Here is a 12414-nt window from a genome sequence, read left to right on the forward strand (position 1 = left end):
GTGTTTGACAAACTGACCCGAAAAACCAGTTCCTCTCTAGTTTCACTGACTTCACTAAGCCGTTTTTTCTTTCCTCACATAGCCGATAGGGATTTATTCTGAATCCCATTTCAGCACACAGAAGAGAGTCAAATGTGCCAGCTAAGGGAGAAAAAAGGGAGTCCAGAACAAGTTTGTTAACAACCATCTGGTTGCTATCGAGCATAACCAACGACTTTTAATCAATTCTTGACATCACAAGCTGACAACTCCCTGCATTACACACAAGACTACAGTTTTTGTCGCATTTTACATGCATGATAAGACTGAGTTTAGTAGTCCGGCACAAAGGTCCTTTTACAGATTGCCAGAATGGAAAAAGCTTTAAAATGTTCAGATTGCCCTTGTTCATTGGGAATAAAAGAAAGACAGGGTGGGAAGGCAAGATAATAATGAGAATTATATTTTTGTTATTTTTTCCTTGGAAAGACATATTTTAAAATTTGCATATTATAGACCTCACCCTCCAGCAGAAATTACGGCTGTGAGATCTCTAATCAGCGGAAGTATGTCTTGCCTGTGTGGTAAAAGGTATATCATTAAAATAAATTATTTTTCTTGCATAACAGTCCTTTGCAGTTGTGGTGGTGTTCTTTTTTCTACTTTAGCTTACACAATACACATTTCCTTTTTTGCATATTCAAAATACAAATTTGATAATTTATAGAGAACTTTTTGTTTACGAGGACTTCTCGGCAGGATTGAGATTTTAGATCAGATTCACTTACCAAACTGAGACCACACAAAACATTAGTAATTCCACAACAAATTTACGTAATCGTTCCATTATGAGAATCTTAAACAATATTGCCCCCTTGTGGGTTTATTTTTACCCTTAATTTCTGCTGTTTATCAAACGTGTGCAGCGTTCACCTAAATAGCAACCACAACCACCGCAACACTTTCATAAACACCTGTTTTTCATTGCGTACTGGAACATGTTTCTGACCCACAAGGCCATCGTGTGCAATAACAAAAGGTCACTGAGGTACTTTGAACTATTTATTTATTTATTTATTTTTAATGTTGAGTAGTCTAATACTACCGTTCAAAAGTTGGGGTTTACTAAGATGTGATCTAAGGTTTTTGAAAGAAGCTCACCAAGGCAGCATTTTTTTGATGAAAAATAAAAGCAGTAGGCTAATGTTGTGAAAGATTTGTAAAATATAAAATAACGAAATTAACTGTATTTTAATATATTTTGAAATATACTTTATTCCTGTGATCAAAGCTGATTCTTTGATCTGCTGATGTTACTCCAGTCTTCAGTGTCACATGATCCTCCAGAAATCATTCTAATATGCTTATTTGGTGCTCAAGACATATTTCTTGTTATTATTATCAATGTTGAAAATGGTTGAAAGTGCTACTTAATATTTTTGTGGAAACAGATACATTTTTCATGATTCCTAGATTCTTTGAATTAGAAATCTCATAAATTAATGTAAAAGTCCTTAATGTCACATTTGACAATTTAATGCATCCTTTCAAAATCCACATAAAAAAAAAAAATGACTGACCCCAAACTTTTGAACACTAGCATTAACCAGAATCTCTGAAATTATATCCTATGGGATTTTCAGATGTGTTCGAGATTATTAAAACAAAGTTGTAATGACTGAATAAGATAAAGGATTATATTTGGGGAAAAAAGCCTATTTGTTGACGAAAATATGAATTTTTGAATTATACACAGATGATAACACTCCCCATCAACAATTCAAAAATGTCAGCATAGTGCTTGTTCTAGTATTTTAGTCAGATCAAAAACGTCATGGAGCAAAGTTCAGTTATCATACTTCAATTACTACCAAGATAAAAGCTAGTCATACTTGCACCGACTTGAACCTTCAGACCTTTGTTTTATGGCATGCGCAGTTAAGGAGGTGGGAATGGGAGGATAAGTGAGACCTGATCCCAGCCACCGGCACAGCCCATACTAATGCATTCCCAGTGCTTCCAGTGCTTGCATCAGAGTGAAGGCTGTGAGCTCGTCAAACTCTAAGCTGCCAGTGGCACATTTCCTGTTGTTGACAGGCGAGGAGCATAGCAGAGGCTGCACTGAGCTGCGTGTAGGGACTCGCATTTTATCAGCTGGAGTGCACACAGACACACGCAGAGAGCACCCTTTCACAGGAAGAGCTGCTATCACTTCTCAGATACACAGACGCAGAGGAAGCACTGACACTGAACCTCTTACCAACGGCCCAGAAACAGGAGCTGCTCCACAGATGGACTGACTCCTTCCATCCAGAGTTTGACTGATGAAAACAAGTGGGATCTGCTTTGTTGTTTTCACCTGATCTGAGTGTCTACCTGGGAAGTGTTATGGTTTTGTTCTACGTGGGATCGGATAAAACCTCATCTACAGTCATGCAGCCTGAGGACCCTGTTCGCCAGGACATGCAGTTCTACTATGTGGTGAGTAGGGGAATTTCCTATAGTCGTATGCAAATGTGTACAGGTTTTAACGCTGACTCAAACTGTATGATTCCCTACATGTAATTTTTACATTTAAAAAGTATTGTAAACTAAAGTTACTCTGATGCTGTCTTATATTTTCCTGCTAAGACTCATATTCAGTAACACATGTTCTCAACCATGTGCCCTATTGTAAGCAACCTACATAAGCATTGCACCACTGAAATATTTATTTCTCTCTCTTAATTTTTCTAAAGATATGGTGGTAAATATTAATCATTGAAAGCATTAATATCACCCGTTTTGGGGTCAGCAGCATTGGTAACATGCTATAAAGTAGGCTGTATACTTCTGCACTTTGATCCATGATCCAGGAACAATTTTTGAAAACTGCTATAAAACTAATATCTACTGTTTGTTGTACTTACAACAACTAAAGGATCTTAAAATCTTACAAAAAAGTTTCAGTATGTATATAAATGTTTGTAACAAAGTAGCCCGTGTGCACTCCAGTTTGGCTGCTAATGATAATCGTGGTTGGCGTTGCAGAGATCGCAGGTTCAGCTCTGGATGTGGATGCCCCGTGGACATTTGACCCCAAATTGCTCCACAAGATCTGTCCCTGCAATTCACACGAACTGTTTCTGCTAAATGACATGTAATGAAGTTTCAGAAGGACGATCAATTCAGAATGAAGGCTTTGTTTCTAAAGGTTGATTTAATAGGTTCTTCATCTGTTGCGTCAAGCCAATCCGAACAGCGTAAATTTAATTAAACTCATTGGACGTCACATGAGCTAATGAGCCAATATAGAGTACACACGTACTGAAATCTCAGGATTCACGTCAGCTGATCCAATCATTTTGTTGCTCTTGGTTGTAAAAGCCTCAGTAGAAATAGATTAGGAAGTTGCTTTCATGCTTCAAAACAGCGTGCAGTGGAAAATTACAAAGATTTGATGGATTGGCCAACATCTTGGACAGTGTGCAATATAATGAAGACCATATGCTGTGAGTGTGGGGGAAGGGGTCCCCGTTCTATTTCATCCTGCTGTCAGCTGTTTGCAGATAGCCATCAGTGTTTGTTAGTAGAAATAGGACAGGTGCAAAACCAGCGTTTCTGTAGACATCTGCGCTAATTTATGCACCGTGTCCCACAGCATTTCTGATGATGTACTTTTTAAATTCACATTGTGGCATTGCATTGTAAAGAGCTTTTAGCATCATTAGCAAAGGTAAAACATTCCAAAAAGTCATTCTCTGGTGCTGCACATTCCTGCAGTGTTAGTCAAGGTAAACGGATCTATCTCTAATGTCAGTACTTGATCAATGAGGGGCTTCTCATCTCCAAATAATGTTTTATAGATGTGTCATACTTAATTAATGCATATGGTCAAACATACTTAAAACCATGGTATGGTAATGCTGGAAAACTCTTTTTGCCAACAGGCTGTGTGGGAAAAGAACGCAAAATATGTGCTGGAAAATTGGAAAACTCTGCATTGGGGTGTTGGAAGGATTGGAGACAGGCAGATGAGGATTAGATTGTCTCCATGTGTCCTGATTTATAGTTTGGACCAATAAAAGAAGCACGAAAACACAACACCACACAAGCTCACAGCTTCTTGCATTAAACAGCCGAACTCTACCTGGGTTACGTTAGGAGATTTAGTCTCACTGGTCCATTGATGAAAGATGATGTGCTATATGTCTTAAAGCAAGGGTTCCACAAACCTTTTTAGGATCCATTTGGCAGGTGTAATTTATCTATTACATTTACACAAACTTTAGAATGTTTTAATGAAATATGAGGGGGAAAATCCAGTTTGTTCTCTTATTTTTTGTTTTCCTTATCATTTTATTAGATTGGGTATACTTGCTAATCGATTTCATTTCATTATCATAAGGCTTATGGTAAGCCAACAAAAAAAGAGGATAAATATTAAATACACGAGTGTGAGTTATACAGAGAGAGAGAATAAGCCTTATCTTTTATTTCCTGGTGTCACAGCTTTGCAGTGTAATGTAATGATGCACTGAAACAGAACTTGCAGTTCAGTATATGTTGATTCAGCAGCTGCTCTGATGGATTCAGTGATTTTGTTCAGTGAAATATTCATCAGACTGATAACTGAGATGGTGGCCAAATGTCTAATGGCAATTTTGCACACTTGAAGTGTACTGCAAGAAGGGGACGCCACAAAGTTCTAAGCAACAGTCAACCCCTTCACAAAAGGTCTATGCGACGGTCACTTCAAGGAATTAATTTTAACATTTATGATCATGAAAATTCAGAGTGGCAGGTCATGTTTCATTTTAATGCTAATGCTGGCTGGAGAGTTCAAGCTCATGTATAAATGTGGGTGGAATATTTTTTTGTTATGTATTTTGCATTTTTTAATCGAACTATACAGTAGTTTGTTTTATATCGTAGCCACGTAACACTGCAGTGAGCTGCATCATGGCTTGACTTTGCATGAACTCACCAGCACTCTCATACTTTGCAAGACTAATTTTTCCTCTCTTAGTAACCCACAGCTTGAAAACTGCGGTTGGAAGTCAACATGGAATCAAAATTCACCTTATTTTTTTTTTCTAAATGCTTGTTATTGATCCTATTGCATACGTTTCATGTTTTTATTTATTTTGACCTTGTAATTTTTATTTCAGTTATTTTAACTCATTCTCAACTGCTCTTTGGTGATGTATGCCAGGTTTCGAGTAATTTAGTACAACTGACTGCAAACTCGCATTCAGATCTGTCTGAATCCAGTAAACAACTAATGGGTAAGAAGTTGTTGTTGTTGTTGTTTTTTTGGATAATAATTTTTACTCGAAACTCGGATGTAAATCACAATACCGAAGACCTGTCACTATTTCCGTTACATCTTAACTATACTTCAAAGCTTGTCACCAGTTTCCTCAGTGAGCAGTCACATGACTCAAAACATTTCAAGATGAAAGGTTTTTATCATATGATTGATGAACATGAAAGAACAAAGGAGGTTTGACATTCTGAGAACTTCCTTTTCCTCCCCTCTTCCTGGTACATTTAATGGTCAAGCCCATTGAAAGGTATTCCCACTAAGTGATGTGAGGTCTCCTGAAGGACACCAATAGCCTTAACAATGATTTTAATTGGAAATAATACTATTGTATTATCTGGGGGATTTGTGGAACGGCCATTCTGTGGAATGTGAGTGTTCAAAAGTCTTGCCTTCATTAGAGAATTAGAGCTTAAATATTCTCTGTGATTTGGAATTTGAAGAGCGTGGTCTAAGATGTCACACACAAGTCAAAAGTTGCCAGAAAGACTTTAAACCTTGTATCCTTTTGAGAGTTTACAGCTATTTGGACCATACTTGCATGTATTTTAAGTTTCTGACCTAAAATACAAAGAGGGTTTTCTTTTTACAAGTGTTTTTATAGACTGTTATGCGCATAATATTAAACCTCAAAGAAAATTCAATCATCTTTTTTAAAGTTCAGGAACAGCATCTTCAGACAATGTGTCACCGTCTCATGTCACAAGACTCTGCAAGCTAAAAGGGAATCTTTTTATGTGTTTTATTGAAAAAACTCGATGGGAGTAAATTAGATAGCTAGGATTGAATTTACTTGACCAGCAGAGATAAGCAATAATGAAAGTCAAATGAAACTAGAATGTGTGGGGCCAGGGGTCAAGAGGTAAACTCATGCATAAATGGAGTGCAGTCAACCAACAGACATCTAACAATCAGTATTACATCACTGGAAGCTGATAGAGAAAACTAGGCATGTGTAAATTGCTATAGCTGATCGAGTGACTGATCAATAACAAGCAGAGAGTGCTTATCCAGACTATATAGTGATTGCAGCCTTTAGCAATATTGTTATGACGTCTGTCCCAAATGCGATGCTTATATGGTGAGATTGATTGCTATTTCTTCTTGTTTGGAAGGGCTGGTCATCCATCCACATGACATAAATAAATCTGTTACATGATGAAGAGATATATTTGGTTCCATTTTCTTGTTGTTTAGTAGATGCTTTTTAGGTAAACTGAGTAAGGTAAAATTGGGCTAAATGTTAGATCAAATTACCTCAAATTTAATTTTTGTTGTTGCATGTGATGACCTCGAGGTAAAATTCCACAGTTCATAGTGACAAACAGGTGTTTAGGAAAATGTTGTGCTACTTTCTGGTATTTACTGTTTGTTGGGGAGAAAACACTAGCACCACCATACTCAGGGGTAGGCTATTATTTATTGTGGATATCAGTCAGTGGTGGTTTCTTCAGCATAATGGAGCAGAACAGTAGAGAGCTGTGCCGATGGGTGGAGAATGTCCTGTTTAGAGAAGCATGGCATCTTTGCTGAATGTTTTTGTAAATGGCATTTCCTCTCCATGGCCTCTAGGGATCTTTTGAAGAACAGCTTGATGTTATAATAAAGCACAGAAAAGATAAGAGGATTGAAAGGATAAAAGAAAAGTGAAATAAGAAAAGTTATGACTCATGTTACGCAATCTGTCCTCCTGTAATGGTGAAATGAGACCACACTGGCCCACACACACACCTTGAATTTCTGATTTACTGTGACCTGACTAATAGAAGCCAAGCAAATACTTTATTTTGCACTGATGCTCTCTTCAAATTTGGATATGTGTCACTTTGTGTTATAAACTATGAATCAAAGTTATCTTAGGAAAGGCATTATCATTTAGTGCATCCGAGCCTTAAAATATAGCACATGCATGCTACTAAAAATTCTTTAATTTTAATGCAAATTAAATGCAACATTCTGCTACATTGTTTTTGACTGACTGTGATGTGAAGTAAGACTTGACATAACAGAGCTCAGTTAGATGTTAGTGTGGATGTATTTATTATGGATGTGTAGTGTGCATGGCCGGACTTACCATTGGGCTAGAGTGGGCTGCAGCCCATGGGCATCGCCTTGTTGGGGGGCCCGCCTTTGCCCGTTTACTTTGTTTGATTTGTTCGTTATATGACAGTCAGAATTCAGAAATGATTAGCCGCATTTCCACTGCGCACGCAAGATCTAAACGGGCCAGCCGGGGCTACAGCTTACAACTACGACCTTCGAGGCCACAGTCAAGCAGCATAAACTGGTATTTATGATTATTTCACATAGAAGAAGGATGCACGTATTGAATCGCATCTGCACCGATTGGTTTGTTATCACATGCTACTTTAAACAGCTCCATTAAGCAATTAGCCCCAAAGAGCGCGCATAGAAAGATAATGATAAATTCTCAAATGTTCACACCTCATTTCTTTACAGAGGATGATTCTATATTACTATATTAATGTTCCACTAAATTATGCGATCATCTGATCTCTCTCGTCTTACTACCATTACACATAGTGGGGAAGAAATGTCATCAAAATGATTTTAAATAAAAAAAATAGCAATTTAATGAGTTTCTGTTTTTATAACATAGGCCTATTTATGCCTATGATATAGGACTTAGCCTATCACACAAACAAGAGTCCCTTTTTTGAATATCTGCACGATCGCAAATGTACAATAAACAACAACTTACAGAGTAACTTTCAGACACAAAATTCAGTTTTGCTCCGTCAGAAAGAAAATGGAACAAACAGCAGAACCGCTGCGTCTCCGATCAACAGTGTTTTGTTCCTCAGCATTACACGGACCAGCAAATGATTCAATCAGGCTATAGTAGTCGTTTGCAAAGTTAAATGAATCAGCTTTTTAAATGAATCGGCTGATTCAACTCACTCAAGACAGTCACTTGCTGCCACCTACTGGCGGTTATAGTTTCATATTTTAGTAGTCTTTTATTCGATTGAATTTATTGATTAAATAAGAATCTGACATAAGAGGACACAGATATGACAATAACTTTTATAATACTAATAATATAAGCCAAAATCTCTGGCTTTTTTTTTTTTTTTGCTCAAAGTTATTTCAGGGTTTTGATCCCTAAACTGAGAGAACACATCCTGTTTATTATATTATAATGAATAATTAATATTACATTTAAACTTTGACTATAGCCTAGACATGTTGCATAATAATTGTACAATTTATGAACCTCAAAGCATATGTTTGTGTATTTTGTGTTACTCCATGATGTTTTATTTGAGGGCATTTGTAGTGTAGGTATAGGGCCCAAAGTGATAAGCGATATTATTGTCATTTTAAAGACCATTTTATGCCACTGAATATATAATCATAATGTAACAGCATAATAATGCAAGAAGGCCTACATACTTCCAAATGACAACAAACTTTAAATTTTTAAGAATTAAGGAAATTAAGTGCACAAATGCACAAAGAATGTATGGAGATTTTTCCATCTACAGATTTTCCCCGATCTTCTTTTCTCTGTAAATTAAGGGTGCACACTATTGCTGAAAAACACAATCACTACTTAGCAGTCAGATGTCCGTATGCGCACAGATCCCTAAACAAGGCCATACCTGCAGATGAAACTTTGTTTGTAGAAGCATTTTTTTTATTTGAAATAGCACCGACTACATTAGGTACGAGAAGCTGCAAAAGACACAGGCGCAAGTGGAATGCAAAAAACATGGTGACATTAATTTTTAAGTAAATATAATGGGCGATATATTGCGTCACCAAAAATTATTGAGGTCATGTACATATATTGCGAGATAAGTCGATATATTGATTATTGCGACAGGCCTAGGTATAGGGCCCAAACATAACCTCAAGCCGAGGGGCCCCCGCCCCCCTAAGTCCTGCCCTGGTAGTGTGTGTGATTTGATTGTTCAGCTGTTCTATATTTATATATGTACAGTAGCATCACTGCTGGTTATAGTCAGGTTGAATCAGGCACTACCATATAACCTATAATACTGTTATGTGGAACCTGAGCATTACTCCAGATATTCACGGTTCTCTCTGTTTTCTCTCTTTCCATCTCCACTATCTGCTGATACACAGCTTCTCATTGCAAGGGAAAATAAACACCGTACCAGCAGCAATCAGAGTGCTTAAACATGGATCATTCCCCTGTCTGTGACTGTACTGCAACGTGAACGCTAGTCATCGTTACCTTTTCCACCTCAGCATGTCTAGACAGAGCTTTGACTCTGCAGAGGACATGATCCATACTGAGAAATGAATGAGGGTAGCAAGTAGAACAGGTGAATATCATGATTCATAAGTGATTCATGATTAAGAAAATATTCAGGTTTTATTGTGCTCAAGATGTAAAGGTGTATTTTTTTTAAATTATATATGTAGCCCTCTCTCTCTCTGCGTGCTAACTGGCCTCTAGCACCGCCGCTACTACTCTGCACTGTGTTGTGTTTTCGTGGGTGGTGGTAGAGAGGAGACACGGACACAGAGGGGTTCGGGATCGTGGCTTGACCATTTATTCCACAGCACAGCATCTATAGTGTTGATAACATGAACTCACTTAAGTTTTAAACTAGTAAAGTACATTTCAATGCACATTCAATTCAATAACAATCTCTCGCTGCTTATATTATCATATATAGCTTTGCATCAGCCACCCCGTATTAATCACGCTCCAAAGAAAGAACAAAAAACATTTTAACTCTCCATATTACTCTGCATTTAGGTCTTTAGCAGTTTAGAACACAAAATATCTCAATAGACAGAACTTTAGAGCGATAACAACAAAGATATTTTAAATTGAAATTTCCACTACTGTTAACGTGACTTACCTATAGTGTTGATAACATGAACTGAAGAAAAGATGGCACACTACACGCCTATCAACACTACGGTACATCAAAAGGCTCAAACAGTGCTAAAAATACTTGAATCTGCCCTAACACAACAGTGTCATAGTGAGATCTTGTGGACAACAAAATACACTGCCCTACATCCACCCCTTCTTTAATTGATGGCGTCCCAGCCATCTGATTAACCAAAACTCTGTGGTCTGATCTATGACAATCAAAACAATAAATGTGTTTTGAGTGAATGTATAGCACACAATGTGTGTAGATAGTGTGTGCAGGGTAGCTAACTGTTATCAGGGTGCATGCAGTATGGCTCTGCGGGTGCCCTGCTGCTCCTCTTATTTTTAGCCTTTATCCACAACTTTCTCCCTCTTTCTATCTTTTGGAGGTCACTCCAGTTTCACAACTTGGGATTCGAGTGAGAGTTTAATCGGGGGATGCTGGTTTCTTCTTGGGTTTCTCCTTGGAGGGTTGGGCCCTTGAGTGGAGGTGGCACCACTACCAGTCACAAACACTCCCTCTCTGTCACTTGTTTCCTCTGTCCACATGTCAGCCTCCTCTGTGCTCATTTGCTCCCCCTCTTCATCGGCTGATCCAATCAAGGCTCTGTCCAGAGTCTCCTTCGAACCATCATTTGTTCCCTCCGAACCACCTGTTCCCTCTTCGCCCTCCAGTTCAATGCCTGCCCCGCTTATCTCACCATCTGACTCTCCCCCTTCTACTATCACTCCTTCGTCTCGCTCCACTGGAAGAAACATACACAGCGTCAAAAGGTTTCTATGAACCACTCTCTCTGCTCCTCCATCCTCTGGCCGCACCACGTAAACAGGCAAACTTGGTTGCTTCCTGACCACAACATATGGCCGTGCCTCCCATCGATCTCCCAACTTCTGCTTCCCCTCCACATGACAGACCTTGACTAAGACTCTATCACCTGGACTGAAGTCTTCACTCTTAGCTTTTTTGTCATAGGTAAGGCGGTATAACGGAGCAGCCAAGTTAGAGTAACATACCTCCTATAGTAACCCGCGAAGCCTAAAAACAGTAGCACTTCCATACGATTAGTAGGCCTCTCCCAATCCTTGACCTTGTTGATCTTCTCTGGGTCTGTCCTGATGCCCTCCGCAGACACCAAGTGACCCAAGTACTGCACTTCCTTCCTCACAAGCTGGCACTTGGATGGTTTCAGTTTTAAGCCATGCTCCCGAAGCCTATCGAAACCCAGCTGGAGCCTCTCTAAATGGTCATTAAAGGACTTAGAGAAAATAATAATATCGTCAAGGTAAACTGCCCCGCTTATCTCACCATCTGACTCTCCCCCTTCTACTATCACTCCTTCGTCTCGCTCCACTGGAAGAAACATACACAGCGTCAAAAGGTTTCTATGAACCACTCTCTCTGCTCCTCCATCCTCTGGCCGCACCACGTAAACAGGCAAACTTGGTTGCTTCCTGACCACAACATGTGGCCGTGCCTCCCATCGATCTCCCAACTTCTGCTTCCCCTCCACATGACAGACCTTGACTAAGACTCTATCACCTGGACTGAAGTCTTCACTCTTAGCTTTTTTGTCATAATACTTTTTCTGTTGTCCTTTCGCCAGCTGAGATGTCTGATTAGCCAGGGCATAGGCCTGCGTCAGGGAGTCATACAGGGTCTGGACATACTCGCTGTATTCACACGGCTGTTTCATTGTGGGGGACCCGAAAATGAGGTCCACTGGGAGCCTTGGATGCGCAGACACCAAGTGACCCAAGTACTGCACTTCTTTCCTCACAAGCTGGCACTTGGATGGTTTCAGTTTTAAGCCATGCTCCCCAGAAGCCTATCGAAAGCCAGCTGAAGCCTCTCTAAATGTTCATTAAAGGACTTAGAGCAAATAATAATATCGTCAAGGTAAATAAGGAGATGGGTGAAATTGAAGTCCCTGAAACAGGAGGTCATCAGCCTTTGAAAGATGGAGGGTGCGTTTTGCAGCCCAAAAGGCATTCTACTGGCCTCAAACAGCCCCATGGGAGTGCTGAATGCTGTCTTGTGCTTGTCTTGTTCCACAACCTCTACCTGCCAGTATCCAGATGTAAGGTCAAGAGTGGAGAAGTACTTTGCCTGTCCTAAAGCCTCTAGAGCCTCCTCTATCCTTGGCAGAGGGAATGCATCTCGGGTGCCGCAGGAGTTGAGCTTCCTGTAGTCGATACACAATCGGAGTGACCCATCCTTCTTGGTCACAACCACCACAGGGGATGCGTA

The 12414-nt window shown here is 39.3% G+C and overlaps 1 protein-coding gene across 1 annotated transcript in view; it reads left to right on the forward strand.

Annotated features, from left to right (window-relative positions):
- Nucleotides 1-1968: 1968 nt before the first annotated feature.
- Nucleotides 1969-12414, forward strand: part of LOC107702308 (rho GTPase-activating protein 6-like) — a gene marked incomplete at its 3' end in the record, with an annotated part of 39834 nt that continues 29388 nt past the window's right edge. The window contains exon 1 of the mRNA XM_016504574.1: nt 1969-2460. Coding sequence (XP_016360060.1) covers nt 2368-2460 — 93 coding nt within the window. The remainder of the gene's footprint in view (nt 2461-12414) is intronic.

Source organism: Sinocyclocheilus anshuiensis, unplaced genomic scaffold (genome assembly GCF_001515605.1).
Source record: "Sinocyclocheilus anshuiensis isolate Anshui unplaced genomic scaffold, SAMN03320099.WGS_v1.1 scaffold1941, whole genome shotgun sequence".
Taxonomy (NCBI): domain Eukaryota; kingdom Metazoa; phylum Chordata; class Actinopteri; order Cypriniformes; family Cyprinidae; genus Sinocyclocheilus; species Sinocyclocheilus anshuiensis.